This window comes from Engystomops pustulosus, chromosome 3 (assembly GCF_040894005.1).
Source record: "Engystomops pustulosus chromosome 3, aEngPut4.maternal, whole genome shotgun sequence".
NCBI lineage: Eukaryota > Metazoa > Chordata > Amphibia > Anura > Leptodactylidae > Engystomops > Engystomops pustulosus.
The window spans coordinates 38,494,644-38,520,591 of NC_092413.1; the positions used below are offsets into that span (position 1 = coordinate 38,494,644).

Consider the following 25,948-nt stretch of genomic DNA (forward strand, 5'->3'; position numbering starts at 1 on the left):
TATAAAATTAAAGCTGAGCTTTGGTTGGTTTCCATGAGCCACTAGAACAGATTTACCTCAGAAACTTGATGATAAAATTCCCCATAGAAGTCTACGGGGACCATGATCGCTCATGAGACATTATGAGACATAATAATTATCATGATTATTAGACATTAAGTGCATACAGGCCGCATCTGGGTGGAATATTTAAAGCCTGAATTCTCCTAACCCCCTCCAGGTGGCCGTGCCACAAATCTGGGCATGATCTATTTTATCTTCCGCAGTGTTGCCACATGACACGGTACATAATGTAAGTCAATGGCGGCTGTGACCCGACTGCAGTTTGTGAGGCCAGTCTACAGCTACCATGTATGGTCGAATGCATGAGCCCTAAGAAATCCCCTCTTCGCTTAATCCATAGATATCAGACCATAATGGCTACATTCAGATCATCTGAATGCGTTGCTTAAATCGGTTATCCAGGATTACAAATGTATTTTTTTCTTTATAAACTGGTGACCAGATTGGAAAATTATTCAGTACGCCTCTGCTAATAAAAATAAAACCCTGGTTACTATTGAAATAAAATAGTGTAAATGAACTAATTTAACCTCCATTGGGATTCAGTCTGTGACCTATTGACCTAAACGTTATAATGTGTACAAATGCAGCTTGAGTAGTGACCAGCAATATTATTTATATATATATAAGACCTACAGGTTGTTTTATATAATAAATAAGAATTACAAAAATTTAGAAGAGAACGGAGTTTGCCCTCATCCAATATGGCCGCTGATACTACAAGAACTACATTTCCCATGGAGAAGCGCGGCTGGAGCTGTCATAGACGGTGGCCGCTAAGGGTCAGTGTCCGTGTATTGGTGCAGGATACAGGTCAGGCTGCGCTGCAGGTTGGAAGCTTCGCGGAGATTGCAAGGAATAGACATGGACAGCACCGGGAAAGAGCGAGAAGCTGTGCAGCTCATGGCCGAGGCCGAGAAGAGGGTCAAGTCCTCGCAGTCCTTCCTGAGGGGTCTCTTCGGGTGAGAGCAGGGAGGAGGAGGGGATGCTGCTGCTGCTGGATTCATGGAGAAGGGGGAGGGAGAGGTGTTTTCCCAGCTAGGAGCAGGGGAAGCCGTGTCAGGCCTTGATGTGTCACTGTACATAGACGGGGATCATCATCTTTCTAGAATAGACATATTTATCATTATGACATATGATGTCATCAGTCTCTGATGACATCACTAATGCTGCAATATTCTCTATACATAACATCTATTCCAAGAGTCATTTCTATCTACAGGATGAGTCACAAGTCAAAAGGGAAATTACATATCTGATCCCCCAGCAAGTACAGGGTGAGGGGGCCTATCTTTTAGGCTACGTGTCTGCCATCTTTAAATCTGCCATATGTGATCAAGGGCAAATTTTTACATTGGGAAGTTAAGAAAGACCGGAATCTCAGAAATCGATTACAGAAATAAGATTTGCTTCAAAAACACAGGGGAAGATGTATCATACGCTGGTGTCCATAGCGGCTATGGCCTCTTGATGTACCTGGAGGGCGGCCCGGCCGGTGAGCAAGGGTCCGACCTGGCGTAATTTTGCATGAAGACCGATGAACTAAAGTTCGATGGTTTCTCAAAAGGGGCACATGGCGGGTCGCCCTGTGCTCACCCCTCCATGGGCTGCCACGCCCCTCTATGCCCCCTTCACGTCCACATGGCACGGAGGTGGTGGCGTATTCACAATTCTAATTATTTCACTGCTTCTACGCAAGTTTTTCAGTGATAAGTCTCCCCCACAGAACTCTCAGCTCCGTGTTCAGCACCATGGACAACACATCAGAGTGAACGTGCAAATCTGATTGTGACAATGGATTTCAGAGACAGTTCCGGTCTTTGATATTCTACATTCTAAATCTTTGCCATTGATTCAATATGGCGGTTTTCAAGCTGCGGGTCATGCCCAGGATGTGGCCTATAGGATAACCTCCCGCCCTCTGCTTGCTAGGGTAACAGTTATGTAATTTTTACCTTTTTTTTTTAAATATAAGGGGTGCCCTCGGGGGGGGGGGGGGGGCTTACTCACATTGTCTGTAGAAATCACAAATGGAATAAAAACTATAAATAATTGGACCTTATGAATAGTAAGTAAAGGGGGGGTGCTAAGGTATAACTTTTATGAAAAACATTTTAAATCCACATATAATTCAATGTCCCTGCGTTGTGGCCCATTCAACATTTGGGACAAATCACTCTCATATTGATGATGCTCTCACCGTGACCTCCATTGCTAGATTTTGGTGAGCGCCCCTCTCTGTGCACATTAGTGCTGTCAGGCTACTATCTCTGCATCATTACTAGAGATCCTGAATGTTTGAAACCTTAATTCCTATAAGGGGGTTCCATGTGATAAAGGATAAAACTGTTATAAAAGATGATACATAGTAGTGCATTGGCTTTGGCTGCACACTGTAGGGGGGACTCTTGCCACTCTTGGGCCGTTGATATCAATACGGGGAATTGTCAGGAAACGCGTAGGATCTGAGTATCTTTAGCAGCACTCGCTGAGGAGTTAGGGTTCTATACAGCCTTTGCAGCTGATATTATCCCATTGTGGCTTCAGTTTAGCCGACCAGTTGACCCATGTCCTACATCAATTCAGCCGATAGTCTCCATCGTATTTCTCTCCCCTCCTGGTGCAGGATGTACACTCCGCTCTGCACTGTGGTGGGGATTTGATACCTATTTTTAACAATTTCTCTCCATCTCATGCATGAGGTGTTGGCCGGATAATAGGTGCACCAGCCTGCCTTTGGCACATACAAGGGCTCTCTATTATCCATTAGCCTGTTACCCCTGCAATACTGTCTGACCTTGGTTCAGTTTGCCCTAGATTAGTGCCATGAACTGGGGCCAGTACGAATGTTTTTAACGCACATGAATTTGGTGTAGTACTACACACCTTCCACATTTGTTATTCTTAATTTATGAAATAAAAGTTATATTTTAGTTTATATGGTTTAGTCGATGCTCTCTAACAACCTTCGTCAGTGGGGGACTCTTGCCACCCCCCTTCTTGTTTCAGATGCTTCTCCTAGAGCCAATAATCGCATGCTATGACATTGATAAAACCCACCCAACCCTTGTCACCATTGCCACCCCCAAACATGAGGTGCTTAGCAATGGAGGAAGGGCAATGACCTTTATACAGAAAGCCCTTGCAAGTGGAGGACAAATAAGGTGCCAATTTCCAAGGGGTAATGTTTGCAGTTCTTGAGCAAAAACGTTGGAATCAGATCTAAAAATCCCCAATATTCACAATGTTTTTGTTCCTTCATTAATTCCCTTGCTCCACTTTTTCTGTGACCAGGAATCAATCTCCTTGAAAGGTAACAGGGTGGATAATCAATACTTAAAGGAAGACTCCGTCACAGCTAATTCATTGTATGATACATGGTGTCGGGCCTGGAGGGAAGAGAGTGACTAATTTTCGTTGTATTCCTAGAACCTTGCTAGAACCTAGAGTCCTGCTCCTCCCTTCAGGCCCTGCTCAAGGTATAATTCAATGAATCGGTGTTACCCCGAAAACTGTCCCCTAGGAATCCACCTTCAAAGGGGCCCGGGTGACAACTAATCCATTCTGAGAGACTATTAGTTGCCGTATCTTTATTCTGCTGTACAGGTGACACAAACACAAAATGAACCATAGCAGGTAAAAGAAAACTGTTGTATAATGTGAACTGAGCACCTCTAGATCCAAGATTAATTTTCCACAGCCTTGGCACCTCTTCACACAAGGGATCAGGAAATGCAGTGCCCCACCATCAACAGTCCCAGCAACATTCTGTCAATCTTTTGATGATATTCTGGGTGACATTGTAGCATCTGGGTAAGGAATATGTAATCACATTCTCCAGCGTGTGAAAGGGAAACTATAAAAGATCTTCATCTACATCAACATCTGACTTACAAGAAGCCTAGTGATATGATATGGGATAATAGCCAATCCAGTAAGTCTCTACCAAAAAGAATAGACACCCAACTGTAGACAACACCGTTTACATGCCATTGCATTTCAGCAGCACAGTCTGTTCTGGCTAGATGTGAGGCCATGGACATGGGACAGGAAGGAAATAAATCGGTTCCATATGCTTTATTAATTTGGTGAAGAGACCCTATCGGGATGTAGTGGCACCTTAGGTCCTGATTTTCACCAGGATATTGTGGAGTGCATTTGACATTTGGTCACTTCGCCAGTAGGTGATGGACCCAGACAATATTAGGCACGAAGGACTATCAGTACTATAAGTCCGGTATATGGTATTTACAGACTACAACATGGTCTGACATTTCCAATTTCAGATACTTTATTCTGAGCGCTGAATATCACACGGCCCTCATTAGTGCCTGTACTTTAGGAAAGGCCGTAGGAAGCCCTGAGATTGAGCCGATTACTTTCTTTTATTATTGCACAATCTGGAACGTGATTATTTAGGATTATGTTCGCCCACATACACAGTGTGTGAAATTTATCCTGCATTTACCTTTTGTATAACACTTTTGGATTGTACTAAATGTGATAATTGGAGCAAAATCCTCATCTCCAGCATGAAGACTCCAGCGCTGACCCCTGAGAGAGCGGCTGATGTCAGATCCGTCTAGGGACACGCAACCCATCATTATACAAGTTGCTGCACGTTAATCCAGACTTGTACACGTACAAGCAGCTGATGTGATGGGAAGATTGAGGTCAGGAGTCTGTGTTAGCTTTGGCTGTGCACCACCTGTCTCCTATCGTAGTGAAGCTGAGGACTGGTGTAGATATCGAGCAGATGATCTTTGGATTATATTATAACCATATCTGGATGTCTCGGTGATGCACCACAAGGATGTAGAAGTTTCAATTATAGCTAGAAATTGTGTGTCTGGGGATCGCCATAGGGATCGTAAGAGGCTAGGAGAATATGGCTGAAGGTACGATAATGTAATGTAATGGCCATCCCTCCGGCCTCCCACATTCACATGTGGCTCCATACAATGAAAAGAGAAATCCACTGACCTAATCCTTACATCCCCAACTTCTGCAGGAAAACCCAATAAACATTAAATAGTAAGCCGATCCCGCTAAAATTAGCAGACATGGCAGATTTTTGACTAAAATTTACCTGGGCCTTACTTTACGTGGTCCTCAAACCTATTTGTAACCAGGCACCAGCTGCATGCAAAAAAATTCTTCAAGGGACACGTTGTGGGTGGTGAAAATTTCCAATTTGTAAGCCTTGCCCTTACCCTGTACCTGGCACCACTCTTGTTTGTGCCCACAAAGTATAATAACTCCCCTCTCCTTTCTGGAATTTACAATATATAATGTCCCCTTTTAGTAGCCCAAACATACTATAAGGCCCCCTTCACATGATGCCACCACTTATAATGCTCCCTTTTTCATAACCCTCTACAAATAATGGCGCTTTTCTCTAGCTGCCTCCATATAATGCCTCCCACACACCCAACTTCTTTTCTTTTTAATACTCAGATGTGTTTGGGTGGGTTTCCTCCTGTTCCTCCGCTTTACTCCCACACTCCAAAACATACTGCTAGGTTGATTAGATTGTGAGCCCCATTGGGAACAGGGACTGATTTGGCAAACTCTGTGCAGCGCTGCGTAATCTGTGTGCGCTATATATAAATAAAGGAATTATTATTATTACTCACCTTTCCCCCACCCCGCAGCAGTCCTATCCTCTTCTCTCCCCCTGCTGTAAGTGGTTATAAAGCAGAGTGATGATGTCATCATATTGCGCCTTCCATCTTCAGAGCTGGTAGAGCATAGGACTACTGTGAGGGAAAGGGAAAAGGTATCTAATTTTTATTTTTACACAAAGTTTTGCAGTTGCAGACTTGGACTTGGTTATTCCCAGTGGTTGGATAGTGCTGGTGTACAGGGGAAAGTTTTTTTAGTTACTAATAAATAACAAGCATAAAATTCCCTTAAACTTTGTTTACATCTGCGGCCCTTATGGCAGATTCTGTCAAAAATGCGGCACATTGCTCTCCTCTAGTGTCCCCTGTAATCAGCACTGCGCCCACGGCCCACTCGTTATGTGAGGTGGCACTAACTCGGACATCAGTCATTTGGGAGTGGATGGAGGCATCATTGGATTCAGAGGTCGATAGTTTAGCATTACAGAGGGATTTGTGAAAGCTTGAGGACTGGGCAGAGAAATGGTTGATGAGGTTTAATGTAGATAAATGTAAAGTTATGCACTTGGGCCATGGAAACAAAAAGTATAATTACAATTACTTGGTAAAACTGGAGATGAAAAGGACTTGGGCGTATTGGTGGATGGTAAAGTTAATTTTAGTGACCAGAGCCAGGAGGCTGCTGCTAAAGCAAATAAAATTATGGGATGTATCAAGAGAGGAATAGATTCTCATGATAAAGACATAGTTTTTCCCTTATACAAATCCCTGGTCAGACCACACATGGAATATTGTCTACAGTTTTGGGCACCAGTGTATAAAAAGGACATAGTAGAGCTGGAACGGGTGCAGAGGAGAGCAACCAGGATTATTAGGGGAATGGGGGGATTAGAATACACTGACAGATTACAAAATGTTGGATTATTCAGTTTAGAAAAAAGAAGACTGAAGAGAGACCTCATTACAATGTACAAATACCTGAACGGACAGTACAAGGATCTCTCCAAAGATCTTTTTATACCTCGGCCTGTGACCAGGACAAGGGGGCATCCTCTACGCCTAGAGGAGAGGCGGTTCTACCATTGCCATAGACAAAGGTTCTTTACTGTAAGAGCAGTGAGACTATGGAACTCTCTGCCGCAGGAGGTTGTTATGGCCGACTCTATGTACATGTTCAAGAGAGGCCTGGATGACTTTCTGGAGAGAAAAAATATCACGGGTTATGGGGATAAAACATTTATTTAATTCTTAAAGGTTGGACTTGATGGACTGGCGTCTTTTTCCAGCCTTATATACTATGATACTATGATCCGACCGACGTAAATAAACATAAAAATGCTAAAGGAAAACTTTTTCTTTTTTTCTTAGTGGCAACACCAAGATCGAAGAAGCCTGTGAAATGTATGCCCGAGCCGCAAACATGTTCAAGATGGCCAAGAACTGGAGCGGTAAGTGTCTCAAGTGTTTCTGAGAAGGATTTCTTTTCTCCACTTACACCAGGAGTTTCTAGGTATTACTGCCCATTGTGATGTTATCCAACCCTACTTTACTTTCCAGTACATGAATGGCACCTACAACCCCTCCATAGATATGTATGACCAACTTGGCATGGGGAGAAATGATTGAAATACATCATTTGGAGATTTTTAGGAACTTACCTGCATTTTTAGGAACTAACCACTGCATCACCAACGCTCCATCACATATCTGTGTGTCACGGGTCTATGAGGATGTAAGAAGAGGGCTCTTCATAGAGACCAGGTGCCGCAACACCCAGTGGTAATACCATGCTTGGTGCTGACACCTACTGGGGGGTGTCAACCATTAAATTTCCTCTGGCAAAGCCTTAGTGAGGTTTTAGTTTCGAAATCAATTCTCAGGGTTATTGATCTCGGGTTAAGCAGAGAAAGAGGGAAAGAAGAGTGAATGTTTTTCACAAAGATCTTATGTCTTTCATCTGACTTTGTACAAGTAGTGGGTGGAAAGAGGCAACTCCAGCATATGTGGTGTTTTGGTCGCCTTAGGATTGCAGTGATAAAAAGTGGTCTTGGATATTCTCTTTGACCTAAATTGTAGTTAGGGTTGAATGAATCAGATGAAATGCTTTGCCTCATAACCACCGGGGTTGCAGAAGAAGCCATGTTGGGCAAAGGTAGACCTGACTGTGGAGTAGACCATTCACCCAAATCAATGGACGAAAATAGTCGAATATTTTTCTTTAGACTTGAATGGGAGAGGCCACACTTGAACAGCAAACTCGCCATACGGCCCATCTGCAGGAAAGGGGTCCGATGACCCTTGTGTGGGTCTGTGAGATGGGATTTACTTCTATCACATATTTATGACATATCCTAAATCCCTTACATTAGAATACTGTTTTAATAAATCTTGTCTTTGTGAAATGAAAGCTATGCTTTGATTGGCTTCTTCTCTTAGACCATTTTATAAATTTACATGATCGTGGCTTTTGTGGTTGGGGAATTTCATCATGACCCGGCACCAGTTCGAATGGGGGATGTTCCTTTAACATATGGGGGGCATATTTCCAGATTTGGACATACAATCTTCTATGAGGCTCATTTATTAAGGGCCCCGCAGACCGCACTTTCGTCGGACATCCCAACGATTTCCATTTTGCGCCACTGGAACAAGGATTTAAAAGGGTTTTCGGCGGACGCGGTCGGATTTTGGCGCAATCGCATCGGCTTTCATGTGACACAAATCAGGGGGCGGTCCGCTTCCAGTGGATTCTTATGGTGCTGTCGGATGTTTCGGCTGCTGAAGCTATCGTGCCATGTTCTCTGACTACGTATCACACCTTACAGTCAGTTTATGAGTAAAACGTTCATTTTTTTAACATTTTCCTGTAAAATCTTTTTCATTTTGTGAGTTTCATGTATTATACAGTTTGGATACAGTATTAAAGGAAACCTACCATGAGGAATATACTATCAGAAGTAGACCTGATGGCAGATTCCTCCTGCCTGCCTCTGCCTTAATCATAGTTTCATAGTTTATATGGTTGAAAAAAGACACTTGTCCATCAAGTTCAACCACGGAAGGGTAGGGATTGGATGAGGAAGGGATTTAATCCCTTCCCTGTAATTTAATAATCCTGAAACCTTAAAAACTTAAAATATTTTAGTAATATGTAAATTACCCGCAGAGAATACTGGGGAGTGTACTAGCCTGGCCGGGCACTGGCAGCTTAGGCTACTCCCCGCCCCAGTAGCCTCTGCAGTTAATTTACATATCACTAAAATAAAGTTTTTAGTTAGGTTCCAGGATTATTAATTAAAGGTTAGGGGAGAGGTAGGCAGGAGGAATCTACCATCAGGTCTACTTCTGATAGTATATTCCTCATGGTAGGCTTCCTTTAAACACATGTACTAATTTGATTGCTAGATACACTACATAGGTAGGGGGAAAAGAGACATTATGGAGCACATTTACTAAGGGTCCGTCGGACGCACTTTCGGCAGGTTTCCCAGCGATTTGCAATTTGCCCTGAACTGCCCCAGGATTTTGGCGCACGCAATCAGATTTTGGCTTGGCCGTCGGACAACCTGACGGATTTGAAAAAACGCTGAATTTTAAAAAAAAACGTTTTGTGACGCAAGATCAAGCTATCACATGCATCGGGAAGAAGAAGGTGAACTCGGGTGGACCTCGGCGCAGCAGCGACACCTGGTGGATATCAGGTGCACGATCTTAGTGAATCCCGGCAGATCCGAATCCTCGATGGACAACGCGTACCGGGACCAGGTAAGTAAATGAGCCCCAATGTCTTCTTACTGATTTACTTACTGACCTTTAAAAATCTGGTAACAATCACAAAGGTCATAAGAGAAATTTCCATTAAATATTCAGAGTTTCCATTGTGTCAATGAAAAGAAGTTGTTGGAGCATTTTTCTTTACTGCCGTGGTAATCCCTGTTAATGTGTTTTCTAGCCGCAGGAAACGCGTTCTGTCAGGCGGCCAAACTCCACATGCAGCTGACCAGCAAACACGACGCGGCCACGAGCTTTGTGGATGCTGGGAACGCCTATAAGAAAGCGGATCCTCAAGGTAACGGCCACAAAGTGTTCCCATATAGTGTATGCAGTTGTTGTTTATTAACGTATATATCCTATATATTACATCAGATCGGGGGTTAGTATTGGAGGGGACCTACACTCAAGACATTCACTCTGTAGTGGTCAGCTCTGGGAACTGCAGCTCAGTTTCTATCCATGAGTATTGGATCCCACCAATTTATTTATGACTATCAATAGCTTGATATTCATTCTCAACTGAAATACACTTTTTAGATCTATACATACCCCTGGCTCAAATGGATTTATCTTGCACTGAATATATGGTACATTCACAAATCTTTACACATTATAATATGGAGATCCTCGCACATGCACAGTTTGGGCCACCTACCTCTCTTTTCCGATTGCCAGTGAGACGGCAGTCAGGAAAACTCCGTTCTCCAGAAACATGTAGGTACCAAAGGTGGGAGACTTTCTTAGCTCATAAAACCTGTATATAAAATGGGTATCTAGAGTTGACTAATGAGAATAACTATGATCAGACCAACTCCAGTAGAAGTCTAATTTCTATTACAGTTACGGAATTTCTTCCAGCATGAAGAAGAGCCTCAGAACCGCTGACATTGCTATGACTAGAGCAATGACTATTTACCATGTTACCCGAACCAATCAATCTAAGTTTTAACGCTGATGATCTTGCATTTAAGACCATTGTCGTAATATTTATGAACAATCTTTGTACCGCACTGACTTTGCATTTTCATCTGAACTCGATAACATTTCAACTTCCTTGTTTTGGTCACTTTTGCTCTTCATTGTCTTTCCCAATTGCTAACCTCAGAGGCCATCAACTGCTTAAATGCAGCCATCGATATTTATACAGATATGGTAAGGAATAACCTTCTACAGATCTCATGAAGTACTAGAACATGTCGCTCTGTAATGTGTTTTCTTTTCCTCATTTTGTCTTATTTGATATGGTTTTACTTGACGTTTCCGTATGCTCTATCTTTGGCTGTGAGTACGGCTGTGTAGCACTGCTTCCTGTGGAGAGGGGAGGGGTGAGCAGCGCTCATCCCACCACCTCTCCAGCCCAATGTGTGCTATACCCAGATCCTGGCCCAGGCGTAGCACACTTTAGGTCATTTCGGTTCCGTTCAGTTTGGAATCGTAGATCATGCCCCGGACGGATTTCACAGACCAGCTCCATTGCAGAGGAGGGGACTTTGAGCATCATAGTGATAAATTCTACAATGAGCCCCTGCCTCAACCCAAAACATGAGCAGGCATGTCCTCTGCACTGTGGACGCTCTGTAGATTCCTGCCAGCACACGGTCCATCATTCACAGACCCCCTATGTTAAATATACTGCTGTCCTTACCAAACCACACAGTGTGAATGCAGACTTGGCCTACATGTGAGCTGCTATCAGGCTGCAAATAAAGGATCCGTGTTGTGTTTGCAGTCCATGTGTCATCATTGTGTATTCCGTAGCCGTGCCATATGTCCTCAAAAATAAAACAAGCCTTCCGTTTTAAGGGGTTCCCTGAAAAAAAGATGGAAGGCTAACTTGTCCGAAACCCCTAAAGGGTCTCATGATTGTGTTTCCTGGCAAATGATCCACAAATACAAATATGGATGACACCTGTGTGGTGTCCGTATTTCTCACATTCCCATAGGCTTCTGTGGGATGGTTATATGACGCAAATATGGAAAGGAATAGGACGTGATGTGAGTTTTCTACAACCCCCCATGGATCCCTTAAACAATGTATCATGTGCACTGGTCCATTGAAATGAATGTGTCACTGTCCCATCCACAAAAGAATAAACAGATTCTGCTGAGCAGAACCTAGATCACTATAGTGGTATATGGTAGTCAGTTCAGTAAAACAGGGATGTCCAGGTGGGACCTATGTAACGCTGATAATAATAATTCCTTTATTTATATAGTGCACACAGATTACGCAGCGCTGCACAGAGTTTGCCAAATCAGTCCCTGTCCCCATGGGGCTCACATTCTATTCAACCTACCAATATGTGTGGGAGGAAACCAGAGGACCCAGAGGAAACCCACACAAACATGGAGAGAACATACAAACTCTTTGCAGATGTTGACCTGTATAAGAGAGGGAAGGGAGTGGTTTAATTTGTGATGGATGGAGAACATACAGTAAAATTATTATTTTATTTACTAAAAAAAAATGATTGGTACCTTTTCATTAAAGGAAATCTACCATCAGAAATCTAATTATTAAAGGAAACCTACCATGAGGAGTCAGAAGTAAACCTGATGGTGGTTTCCTCCTGCCTCTGCCCTAATCTGTAATTTATTAATCCTGGAACCTAACTTGTTAAAAACTTCATTTTAGTAATATGTAAATGACCTGCAGAGGCTACTGGGGCGTGTACTAGCCTGGCCAGGCACTGGGAGCTAAGGCTAAACCACACCCCAGTAGCCTCTGCAGGTAATCTTTTAAGTTAGATCTGATGGTAGGTTGGTAGTAATGTGCTAAACCCTAATCTATATCTACCTAAACCTAAAAAACTTTATAAACTAAGTTATACCTTATTTAACTAATATGCTAATTATCAGCAGAGACTACTGGGGCGTGGAGTAGCCTCTCTGGGCAGTGGAAGTAAGTATTAGTTAGATAAAGTATAGCTTAGTTTAGAAAGTATTTTAGGTTTAGGTACGTATAGATTAGGGTTTAGCACAATACTAGCAACCTAGGTAGATTTGGTGGTAGGTTTCCTCTAAAACAAATCTGGCATTAGATCAGGCCGCTCTACGTAAGAGCAAGGTAATATTTGCTTTTTTTAAAATACATGTGTACAGTTTTTGTTGTACAAAAAACTCTTTTTGTGTTGTTTAAGTGATCAGAGGATTTACACCAAACTCATTGTTTGTGAGTCCGGTGTTTTCATGAGAAGAGTGCTCCCCGTTGCACTTCTCATGAATACACTGGACTCATAAATATTTTTTTTTGTTATTGTATTCAGTACTTCATACTTTGTTTTTGACAATTGGGAAACAAAGCTGCCCCCCTACCCTGTTGCTGTTGCATAAGGGGAGCCTAATCTGATGAAGAATCCCTGAGTAGTAGATTGCAGTCTAGCAGGACACGACACATATGGAACCTATAGAAAGCAGAGGATTTACATTTGAAGCATAGTTTATGAGTCCAGTGTGGGTGCTCCCATTGCTCATGGATACTAAATTATTTGTTGATTGTATTCAGTGATTATTCCTTTGTTTTAGATAATTAGTTAACAAACCGGTACCAGGACACATCAGATATGGAGCATATCCAATAGAAATCATATTAATCTTCTCTGCCAGCAATATTCACATATCCAGGTCTCATACATAACTGTCCTCTGCTATACACTTTACGGCCTCTACAGTTGTATATTATTTTGTTTGATGTTTTTACCCTTGTGCGCCAGACATAGTACTATATAACGTTCCTAGGTAGGAGAGGAGAATAACTAATAACTTGTACTAGATGATCCGTGTTGCATATTAAGCCTATAGCAATAAATTCTCTTCTTTTTTCTGCTGCAGGGAAGGTTTACGATTGCCGCTAAACATCACATTACAATTGCAGAGATTTATGAAACTGAACTTGTAGATATTGAAAAGGTAAGAATTTACTTTCCCTTCCACATTACAGAACGATGGCCCCTGCAGAGAACACTTACTGTTATGCTATATAAAAAGAGGGGCTACCGTAGTTATCTAGTATAAGAAGCATCACCTTGTGGGGAGACACTGCCCCCTAGTGGCAAAGATAAAAATTTCAGTATTCTTGATGCTGAAACAAAATTGATATACTTTATCACGCAGTGCAGAACATGACACAGATTTCACCACAGTTCCAGGTTTAGACACAACAAAGTTAACACATTGCCCTCCTTTCACACCCTCCTTTCAAACACAAGACCCAGGAAACCATTGGTCAGGAGGAGGTAAGACAGATGGTTACTAGACTGCACCGTGAGTTAGAATCTAACATTGCAGCCCCGGGATCCAACTCTGGGTGCAGCCCCGGGATCCAACTCTGGGTGCAGCCCCGGGATCCAACTCTGGGTGCAGCCCCGGGATCCAACTCTGGGTGCAGCCCCGGGATCCAACTCTGGGTGCAGCCCAATATCTTGCATTTTAGCCTCGTTTACTTCCATAGTTCCTGCTTTTTTTCTTTTTTTATATTTGTACAACCCCATAAATGTTTCCACTTTTCCATAAAATTAACCCACAGGCCTGCATATACCTCTAGGATAGGGAGCCCACAACCACCATCCCATCTCCACAACAAGCCAGAGTATGTATGAAGAGGTGATCAGACTTGGCACAGTTATGTTCATGGGTGCTACAGAAACAGCCCAGCCACCTCTCTGGCACTTTTTTTGTATATTCACAGGGTATAACTTATAATGTGTAATTGTAACAGATGAAAAAACTTACATTTGAGAGTCACTCAAGTGAATTGCAATCCTTACTATATGTTTTTTTTAATCTTTGTATAGGCTGTTGCACATTATGAGCAGTCAGCGGATTACTATAAGGGCGAGGAGTCCAACAGGTAAGTGTCGTGGCAGGATTTGCCTCTTATTCTATAATGAGCGGCTTTAATTCTTAGAGGAGCAATGGGCTGTCTCTGACTACCAGCTGCAAAGCCAGGCGGGTGCTTGTTTGGTGTTTGCAATATTTAGCTACCACCAGGATGAAGGATTGTAAACCAAGCACTCTTACATGCAGATGTGTGCCTCTTCTGGCAGGATCAGCTCTTCTTTCAGCTTTTCATGTCCTTGTTTTTATAAAAATATGCTTTAAAAATTCTGCAAATGAGCCTGATGGGCTTTGGGATCCATAGATGTTAATGGAGACCAGAGACCCTCAGGCTTATTTGCATATTTGTTTGAGTCTTTGTTGCTTAAAAAAACAGGGCATAAGCAGCTAAAAGGAGAGCAGATCCTGCCAGAGGGGGAACACACCAGAATGTCAGTGTACTTGGTTTACAGTCCTTCATCTTGGTGGTAGATTTCCTTTAAACACAAGACCTTGCACTGAAATGTACAAGGTCTGGTGGAAGGAATTCTACTTATTTGTCAGTAATTTATCTATTGACTGTTAACATAGCAAAAATAAGTTGAATTATGAGTCCAGTTCTGGCTTATAATGCAGATAGGAACTCCCGATCATTCTAATATAGGGCATAGAAATTATGTTTTATGTGGGTGTAACGTTTCTGTATATTTCATTTCTTATCTTAGCTCTGCAAACAAGTGTCTGCTAAAGGTGGCGGCGTACGCGGCTCAACTGGAGCAGTATCAGAAAGCAATAGAAATATATGAACAGGTTAGTACTGATCCGCCCAGAGAACCTGGTTGTGATCTTTCCAATGGACCAGTTTACCATAATTGACACATTTTCTTAAATGGTTTTCCAGTTGTGCATATTGGTCCCCTTATCTATAGACTGTGTCATCAGATCACTGGGGTCTGACACCTTAGATCCCCAAGAGTCAGCTCATGCTAGTGCTAGAAACAACACACAAAAACAGAATCAATGCTTCACAGCTCCACTCTCTACGTAGTGGCTGACGTGTGTTACTGCAGCTCAACTCAGCAGAGCTGCATTTATAAGGAGGAAAATCTATTAAAATCTATAAATAGTTAAAATCTGTGTTGCTTGGTTCCTCTGTTATCCCTCCATAAAAGTATCAATAAAATGACAACTAGGTGTGTCCCTACAGAGTCTGTCACTGAATAGTCAGTACTAATGTGATCAGACTATCCGGGACACACTACTGAGTGATAACACCCTGTTATTGATACATTTTTGGGAGGCATAAGAGAGGGACAGCACAACAATATTGAGAGTTCTTAGTACATTTATTTCACAATTACCTCATGAGCAGCAAAATAAGTGTCAAAAATAGGATATAGAGAACATGAGTATTCCTCATTCAGAAATAGTTATTTTTTCCAACATTATACAGTATGTAGACTAAAAATACAGGACAAGTGTCAATAAAACGAGATTTCACTGCTAGTGGAACACCATAGATTCTAGAATACGGGGGGCAATTTCCTACATGTCTCCAACAAAGACCCCCCTTCCTTAACATCTTCTGGGTCAAACTTTGCAGTTTCTTTAAGGGATTTAGTATATTGAACTTTTCCTCATATCCAAATTCTAATGTTTCCTAGATCGGCACAAGCACAATGGATAATCCTCTGCTGAAGTACAGCGCCAAAGAATATTTCTTCAAAGCTGCCCTCTGTCATTTTATTGTAGATGAGCTCAACGCCAAGGTAAGCTATAAGGGCAGAGGTCTTAGGAGGTCATCACTCCCACAAAATAAGTTTATTTCTATATGTTCTATTCTATAACGTATGGCTGAAGGTTTATGCTGCCGTGTGGGATTAAAGTGGTGTTGCTGAAGCAGCAGGGGCTTTAAAGGGAACCTTGACAGTATGGCTGAGCAATATAGAGTATGACATGACTACTAGTATTGATCTACTTTATGGTCGAACACTTTACAGTATATACAGTATACAGTATGGCTGAGCAGTGGTCAGTGGACCTGTAGCTGATAACGGTTGCTTTTCTCACACCGATGTATGCTGTCTGCTTTTAAAGAAAAAAGCTTCAATTAAACAGTTCCCATGCGTGCTGGATCCCTTTTTGATGAATATGGCTACTAGTAGTATATACTGTATGGCCGATCACTATACAGTATATATACAGTATGGCTGAGCAATATACAATATGACGTGACTACTAGTAGTATATACTGTATGGCCGATCACTATACAGTATATATACAGTATGGCTGAGCAATATACAGTATGACATGACTACTAGTAGTATAAACTGTATGGCCGATCACTATACAGTATATATACAGTATGGCTGTGCAATATACAATATGACGTGACTACTAGTAGTATATACTGTAAGGCCGATCACTATACAGTATATATACAGTATGGCTGAGCAATATACAGTATGACATGACTACTAGTAGTATAAACTGTATGGCCGATCACTATACAGTATATATACAGTATGGCTGTGCAATATACAATATGACGTGACTACTAGTAGTATATACTGTATGGCCGATCACTATACAGTATATATACAGTATGGCTGAGCAATATACAGTATGACATGACTACTAGTAGTATAAACTGTATGGCCGATCACTATACAGTATATATACAGTATGGCTGTGCAATATACAATATGACGTGACTACTAGTAGTATATACTGTAAGGCCGATCACTATACAGTATATATACAGTATGGCTGAGCAATATACAGTATGACATGACTACTAGTAGTATAAACTGTATGGCCGATCACTATACAGTATATATACAGTATGGCTGTGCAATATACAATATGACGTGACTACTAGTAGTATATACTGTATGGCCGATCACTATACAGTATATATACAGTATGGCTGAGCAATATACAGTATGACATGACTACTAGTAGTATATACTGTGTGGCCGATCACTATACAGTACATATACAGTATGGCTGAGCAATATACAATATGACGTGACTACTAGTAGTATATACTGTAAGGCCGATCACTATACAGTATATATACAGTATGGCTGAGCATTGAACAATATGACATGGCTACTAGTAGTATAAACTGTATGGCCGATCACTATACAGTATATATACAGTATGGCTGAGCAATGTACAATATGACGTGACTACTAGTAGTATATACTGTATGACCGATGATAATACAGTATATATACAGTATAGCTGAGCAATATACAGCAAGATTTGTAAAGCGCTACGGAATTTGACGGCGCTATATAAATACAGATTATTTTAATCATTATTACAGTATGACATGGCTACTAGTAGTATCTACTGTTAAACCAATAACTGTCCAGTATGCCATGTGACTGAGCAATATACAGAATGACATGGGTAATAGTAGTCATCTACTGTATGGCCGATCGCTATACAGTATATACACTATACAATATACTGTATGGCTGAGCAGTATATGATATGGCTACTATGGTAGTAGTATCTTCTGTATGGCCGATCACTATACAGTATGGCTGAGCAATACACACACAGTATGATGTGGCTACTAGTAATAATCTACTGTATGGCCGTTCACTATACAGTATATACACTATATGGTATACAGAATGGATGAGCTATGTACAATATGAATTAGATGTAGTATCTACTGTATGGCGGATCACTGCTAGGATTATTGCTCTATTATGTGTCCTGTACTTTTTGTTATTGCTGTCACAGTCTTTGTCCTGAATTATTTTGGATTTGGTCTTTATTATCTGATATGATCTGATACAATGTACTGGATCCAGTGCCAGCACATGTCACAGACTGAGGTCACAAGTACATGACGTGACGCAGCCGGATCCCTCTCAACACCTTTTATCAGGCACATTGTATGCTCAGGATTATCACTGTTCTTGTGTTGTTTTCCAGCTCGCAGTGGAAAAATATGAAGAAATGTTCCCTGCCTTTTCCGATTCAAGGGAATGTAAACTAATAAAGGTCAGTGCGGGCCAAGGTCATTAGGGAGAGTGGATGATGTATGGGGCAATAGGCTAGGAGTGGGGGGGGGGGGAGTTGTGACTTTACAATGAATGTTTGGGAGACATTTAGATAAGACGCGATATCTAGTACATAGTGTCTTGCATTAGTTTTGTCTTGGTTTTCCCTGTAGAAATTGCTGGAGGCTCATGAAGAACAGAATAGCGAAGCATATACTGAAGCTGTAAGTATCATCATCATTCATTTATTATGTTTTATCGTTATCCAACCAACGCCGTTCATCTGCCGAGAAGTTACATGTTGTCAAATATGCTTATACCTGACCTGGTTTCAGGATTTGCATTTAATCCTATGGAAATCTTTCTATTTCATCATAGACATGGGGGTCAACCTCAAACAAAAACATAATGGAGTTGTCTCCATAGTGATGCAAGCGTAAATGTCCACAGTTGGAGTAAAAAAAGTATAATAGAAGTTCATGTTCATCAATAACAACAAGCATTTCAACAACAGAGGGTCAGAACAAAATAACTCAATTCAAACAAACACGACACCTGCGCCACACCAACGCCCCAAGGTCCACCCGCATAGGAGGGCGGCAAATCCTGACTCTTAATTACATCTTTTCATAAGAATTTTAGGGGAGGCAATAAATAGAGATTCAAGCCACCTATCCCATATTTCTACCATAAAGTAAAAAAACTACAGATACTCACCTACTCTTCTTTTCATCTTGATCCTTGAACTTTTCTTCTCTTTATCTTGAAACGCTGTGATCACCTTAAAAAAGACTTATAATTAGCAGACCGGAGAGCAGGGATGAAATGTTCAGTTCTCTCGGTTGCTAATTATACATAATTAGCAATGCTTTCTCAGGGCTGCCAATTAGATGTCTTTTCTACGTGATCCTGGCGTTTCAAGATTCGAGAAAACAAGATCCGGGATCAAGATGAAGAGGAGCGCAGGTGAGTATCTGTAGTTTTGTTTTACTTTTTGGTACTGGTAGATTTCCTTTAATCACTCCTCTGCTTTTTCAGATTAAACATCCAGGGAAAATGTGACAATTGGGAAGCCCAATAGTACAATTTAAAATCTCGGAGTCCCACCCCTCCCACGGGCGAACAACAAATAGGTGGCGATGCTAGCCCTCCCACTTCCCCAGATGAAATAGGCCATGCGGCTTTTTGAAAAAGGTGCAAGGTACATAGACTGTAATAAGATAAAGAGGATTTTTGGTAAAAGGATCATTTTTCCCAAGTATACACAGGCAGGAACACAGAGGTGCAGTTTGGACCACGCTCCAGTATGTTGACACACCAAGGCCAAGAGGGGAAACACAATGGTCCACATTTATCAAAAACAGTGTGAACTGTACTATGTGCAGTTACCTGTGTAGTGTACAGGGGGCGACAGATTCATAAAGTGTGCCGCATGTTCTACATGAATCTGGCGCCGCCCGCACTGCACTGACAGAGTGCACCAACTTTTTTTGGTGCACCTTTAACATGGGGCATGCAACACAATTCTGTCGGATACTGCATGATAACCAATGGAACGCCCCTTTGAGTCAGGTATAGTGCAGCCGCAAAACAAATGTGTTGTTGTGGACACTTTATAAATACACATGCAATCATGTTGCACTAAAAACAATGTATAAAGTCAGGCAAAAAAGCTAGCGCAGGGGCTTTTATAAATGAGGGCCATTCAGCAAAGAATAGTTACTCAGTCTCCCAGATAAGTGATCTCTGAGGTGACTTTGGAGGGGCTGAGCCGCAGCTTCCACAGTCTATGGGGAGGATGTTTGATTTGGACCAGTTAATCCTAACCTCTGAATGAAGGCTGAATTCCATAATTGCCTCCAATACTGCGCTCATTGATGGTTCTGAATCTTTCAGGAAGAGTATGGTATCTACAGCATGTAGGCTGACTGTCTCTGCCACCCTCCCTTCCCCTCATCGTCAGTCCCTGGACCCCAGCTGAATGCCTAAGTCTCTCGACAAGTGGTTCCAAGGCTGTAGCGTACAGAAGGGGAGAGAGGGGGCAGCTCTGTCGTGTACCTCTTGCCAACAAAAAATGTTTGGGTGGAACCCATTGACCATAACAGAGACTACAGGGAAGATGTATAAGAGGCAGGTCCAAGCTATGAATTGCCTGGGGAACCCACAGATATCCAGCACCAGACACATATCGGCCACTGCACAGAATCGAAAGCCCTGGTCGTGTCCAGGACCCTCAACCCAGCATTATCAAGGGTCACCTATAAATTGAGGAAGAGTCTGCACAGAGTTCATGCGGTAGACTTCCCCGGCATGTAGCCATTGTGCTCATGGTTGATTAGTGATAAGATGACTGAATTGTCCCTGTGGGCCAGAACTTTCGCCAGAATCTTAACATTCACCTGTGGCAGGGATGTGACTCGCAGAGTGTTAGGACTTTCCCTGGCTTGGGGATAACTACGACGTGTCTCCCTAACCTTTATACTTTATACTAAGGCTCTGTAAGAAAAAATTCATCCATTCAGAAAAGGTGCGGCACTTACTAATATCCAGTAGAAAAAGCTTTATTCAAGGGAAAAAATAACGGGAGGTGCTGTGTCTAGAAGATCGCCCATTTGACACACTGTAAATGTGAAGTACATTTATTACCAGGATCTATCTTATAACTGATGCTATAAGATGATATATGTGCTGCGTGCAGTGCCATTGTTGGCTTTGGAACCGCCAGGGACTGAGGTTTGAATATGGCCTTTAATACATACTGAAACAGAATCAGAACATAGAACTTTTACTGTGTAGTTGTGGACTAACAGAGCATTAAAGGGTTACTCCAGCTAAAAAGTAAAAATTAAATCTTCGCCCTAAAACAGAGCTATAACCAAATGGTGATGTCCAGTAGTTAAAGCCTGTTCTGCCATAACATAGCAGTGCTTTACTGAACCACTTGAGAGCCCTTTTAGGAAATATACCCCAAAAAATAAAACATAATTGTAAGATAGGGAGTATCCAACCCATGTCCGATTCCCTGACGTCTGCCATACACATTACATTGGGGTCTATAAAAATTGGTGCCTTCGGCTGATATCTAATATGTATTAAGGCTGCAGGCTCAGATCACGCATAGTTTGTTTGTAGTCTGTTACCATGGAGAAGCATTGTCTTTACAGGAGCTGCAGAGTCAAAACAATCACATTTTCTATTTTGTATGAATCAGGAGAAAAAATATTTCTTGTAAATGTGAACATAACCTTCAGTATCCATATTAGATAGGAAGATACAGTAACCGTTCTTATTATCCCATTTCAGGTGAAAGAATTTGACTCGATATCTCGTTTGGATCAATGGCTGACAACTATGTTACTCCGCATCAAGAAATCAATCCAAGGAGATGGAGATGGGGACTTGAAATGAGGAAGGGAATTATGATGAATACATGTCTGGTCCCTCTTTGTTCCAGTTTCTGCAGTTTCAATTTACTTTTACATTTCAGTGCCAGTCTAGTCCTTAGTACAACACAAATGTTATTGGCTGCATGTCATCGAGCACTGAAGGGATTTCATAGTACAAAAAATGTATGTAAAATTGGGGAGGAAAGAGGGAATTGGTGTAATAATTATTCTTTTTGAATTTACCCCTTGTCTCTGCACAGTGGAAGCAGCCATAATGTGGGCTGTCCTAATATCCTATCCATTGATGTCACTTACACATGGTGCCTAGTGAGTTTTTCCTGCAGTGGGGTTCCTTGGGATCACATATTATTGTAGGGACCCACTTTTCATCATCCCAAAGGAAATAGACCCTAGTGGCCTCAAACGTAAGTTGTCTTCTGGGGACCAGTGCTAGGTAAGAACGGGGGCCCACTGGAGGATCCTCTGAAGCTCTGGTGGGCCAGTCTGACACTGATTGCCTGTGTATTATAAACATATATGTATAACAGAAGAAGACTGAAACTCTTGTATATTGTGATCCGACTTACATTGGAATGGGTGAGATGATTCTCTAGGTAGATTTAATAAAAAATCTGATTATTAGTGCAAGTTGAGTTCTTTGGGATTAGCATATATGGTCTGCCACCAAGCTGGTATCCCTCTAATATGATGTAAAACCAATCTACTTGCCTAAGTCCTTGACATCAAGCTTAGGATAGAAAGTGGGTATCGAGACAAATGGAATTAATTCTGCACTAGTAATCAGATTTCTTATTTTCTATTGAAAATATTGCTAACTGACACTGTAGCATCATGGCATCATTTATGGTTCAGGTAAGGTTACTAAAACTTGAGTCACTTAGAAGACATATCAGGCCTTAGTCATATACAGTATAAGGGCTTATCTGTTTAGATTTCCAAAAAAATCTGATTAGTGATGCCAGCTGAGTTACAGATTAGCTGCCACCAAGCTGATATTCCTTTCATATCTACTTCCATAAATCTTTGACATGAAGCTTAGGATAGGAAAAGGATATTGAGGCAAATTGGATTTTCCTATTTATTCTGCACTAGTAATCAGATTTGTTTTTAAAAGAAACCTATGGGAGATATTTTAGACATTACTAAATTCTTATTATATTACATAGATATTACATAGTTTATGGTTCATCTATGGCTGCTAAAACTTGAGTCACGTTGAAGACATCATAATTGTCCTTTCAGGCCTTAGTCGTATATAGTATAAGGGCTTATCTGTATAGAATTCCAAAAAAATCTGTAAAATGAGATATGTGTTACCTGGGTAACTCGCATATCTTCTATACATTCTGATATCTGATCTATGGGAGGGATTATGTTATTTCTTATACCATGATACCGTCTCAATCTGCTCTTGATCAAGATTATTACTTAGCATTTTCCATACATCCACGTGCAAGATATAATCATGTTTGGATTCAATGCTAATCATATCATATTATTAAAATTTGAAAAATATGGGGGAGATTTATCAGAAGAGTTTGAGAGCAGAACTGTTCTAGTTGGCCATTTCAACCAATCAGAGCTCGGCTTTCATTTTACCACAGCCGTTTATAAAAGTAAAACTGAGCTCTGATTGGTTTCCATGAGCAACTAGAACAGTTTTACCTCCGACACTTCTGATAAATCTCCCTCTAATAGAATTTTACTGATTAGTAAAATGAATAATATAGTTATAGACAAGAAATGTAGATAATTAATCTGTAGATCTACTATTGAGATAGAATTGTGTGTTAGTCTATAATATTGTATGTAGTGGGTGTGTTTTTAGCTAGACCTCATGGTACGGTGCGTGGAAAATTATCATGTTTCCTGAGAGTCATTTTTGCGATTCCTCTCAGGCACAAGCCCCGCCCCTTATCTTGTTTTCCATAGTAACCAGTAGGCGTCTACACTGTGAAAGTTTCATTGACTAAAGTTGCTACTAGCAACACGATCCCTATTATTTGATATAGGTCTAAAATGTCATAAGGCAAAGCTTGTGGTTGACTATATTTTTGACCAATGTGTCCTTATGATCTACGGAGGCGGAGCTTTGTTTGGCCGGAGTAATTCAAATCTAGCCAATCGGATCACCTGATTTTCTTTTACCATTGTCTGCTTTCACTGTGCATAGGCAGATTCGTCCATCCTCATATGAAATTCTTTCAGTCATTGCTCTATGATTTTTTTATGACATAATTTACAAACAGCAGGACATAAGATAAGATTAATTTTTTTTTAATCCTCTAGTGTTTGTACGTGTATTTTTATGATTTGTTAATGTGATTCGCGTAGCACAGCCCATTTTCTACTCGGGATGTCACTTCTGAAGCCTCTTGACTGTTTCGTACCTTATTGACTTTTGTGAGACGATTTTCTTTTATGTGGTAATTTTTTTTCTTCTTCTTTTGAGATGATCAGAATCCAGTATTTTTGCACAGTGGTGAGAATATGCATACTACTCCGTGTCACAGTAATACCACGCAATAGTTTTTGTAGTCTCGTGTCTCGTCCTGTGTGTCTTCGTAAAGTATTAGATTTCAATGGATATCTTAGGAGATAGTGGACGGCATGCCTCAGCTGTTGTGCAAAATGTCATGCTGCGGTTTTTCAACCAATATAATGGACAATCTGTCTTCCTTCTTGGTGTATTCCTATGTAGCCTATATCGAATAACTCTGAGCAGGAAATACTGTGTCTTTTTGTGTGCACATTGTACAGTTAATAAAGTGACAGTATGCAACAGCAAACGCAATGTGCAAGTTCTTTGCCTCAGACAATAATAGAGTGTACAACATATTCTGTAGGGAAATGACTTTATGGGGTTGGCCAATTATAGCAAACTTTAATAAAGTAATTATAAGACTCTAATAGGGTCACTCATATCATAAATAAACCCTGGTACAGTTTACCTAGTGTCACGTGACCCCTGTACAGCAGGATTCAGGGCTTCCTGTGATGGTCCGTGTCCTGCTGGCTTCCGGTGGATGAAGGGGGCTGTGCAGATTTTACTGTATACAGACCGCCTCCATAACCACTCCACTAGCAATAGGACATGTGTTCAGAGGGCATCTCCAAACACTGATATGAGAAGGGTTATGACTGTTAAAATTTGCTGTAAATGGCCAACCAAATTACTGGTGATAGAGTGTCCTAAGTAGACTGGTTGTTCGGTCTAGGGGACTGTTTTTTTAGACGTTTTGTTGCTTCTTTATTAACAAAATATGAACTTTGTAAACTTGGCGTTTAGGCTGATGCCGCCCGAGTGCCCTTTGGCTCCCCCGGACATTACTTTATGCACGCCCCTCCGCTGCAAGCCTCCTCCTGCCGGCTGGAGAACTAGGTAAGAGCACACGCACCACTCTCCACGCCCGGGCTCTGACGTCACCACCGGAGCCTTGTTCCTTGGCTGGGAGCAGGAGAAGGCTTGCAGTGGGAGCATGCACAAACTAAGGCTCAGGCTTGCGGCGCCTGAGCGCCTCCGGCACTTTTACAAAGTTCATGTTTCGTTAATAAAGAGTCAAGAAAACGTCTAAAAAACCCTCCATCCTGTAGACGGATCTAGCAGTCTAATTAGGACACTCCACCACCTTTAACGGAAATCTACCATTTACAAAAGCTCATTGTAAACCAAGCACACTCACATTTAGTTGTATGTTCCCTGATGCAGGCACTTCACTTCCTTATCTATAAAACCTTGTAACTTCTTCATGAGTGATGTCACCCGGGTCTCGGGAATGCTCGCATTTGAGCGATTAGGTTCATTCAGTGTGCAGCCGCCTCCTCAGTATGGCTGCACAATACAAACCCGAGAGTGGCTTCACAGACATCGGGTATCGCCACTTGCAGCCGCACTGAGGAGCGGGTGGCTGCCCATTAAGAGAGCTGACTGCACATTTGCCAGCGGCCCCTATAGTCGGGTGACGTCACTGGATCTTGGGAAGTGCTGAATCCAATAGAGCGGGCGGGATAGAAGACGAGCAGGAGCACCAAACGTGCTTTCTTGATGAGAAAGAGAAGGGCCTGCATCAGGGTGCGCACAGCTAAAGGGTGTGCGCTTGGTTTACAATGAGCTTTTCTAAGTGGTAGATTTCCTTTAAGATAAATTAAATGAATAATCAATTCATATTTATTTCTATAGCGTCATCATATTCCGTAGCACTTTACAGGTCATGGGGTACAAATACAAACAACACTGAA

General features: G+C 41.6%; 1 protein-coding gene across 1 annotated transcript; it reads left to right on the forward strand.

Annotated features, from left to right (window-relative positions):
* The first annotated feature begins 825 nt into the window (after positions 1-825).
* Positions 826-24,498, forward strand: LOC140121201 (beta-soluble NSF attachment protein). Its single transcript, XM_072140513.1, has 11 exons — positions 826-1,025; positions 7,056-7,135; positions 9,640-9,756; positions 10,567-10,613; positions 13,293-13,370; positions 14,255-14,310; positions 15,002-15,086; positions 15,941-16,045; positions 18,235-18,303; positions 18,476-18,526; positions 21,606-24,498. Exons 1-11 carry the CDS (start codon positions 928-930, stop codon positions 21,708-21,710), a joined length of 891 nt encoding a protein of 296 aa, XP_071996614.1. The 5' UTR covers positions 826-927; the 3' UTR covers positions 21,711-24,498.
* The last annotated feature ends 1,450 nt before the right edge of the window (positions 24,499-25,948 follow it).

Coding starts and splice junctions, on each gene's coding strand:
- LOC140121201 (XM_072140513.1), top strand. CDS start 928: ATGGACAGCACCGGGAAAGAGCGAGAAGCTGTGCAGCTCATGGCCGAG. Junction 9,757..10,566: donor TAAGAAAGCGGATCCTCAAG/GTAACGGCCACA, acceptor TGCTAACCTCAG/AGGCCATCAACTGCTTAAAT. Junction 14,311..15,001: donor AAGGGCGAGGAGTCCAACAG/GTAAGTGTCGTG, acceptor TTCTTATCTTAG/CTCTGCAAACAAGTGTCTGC.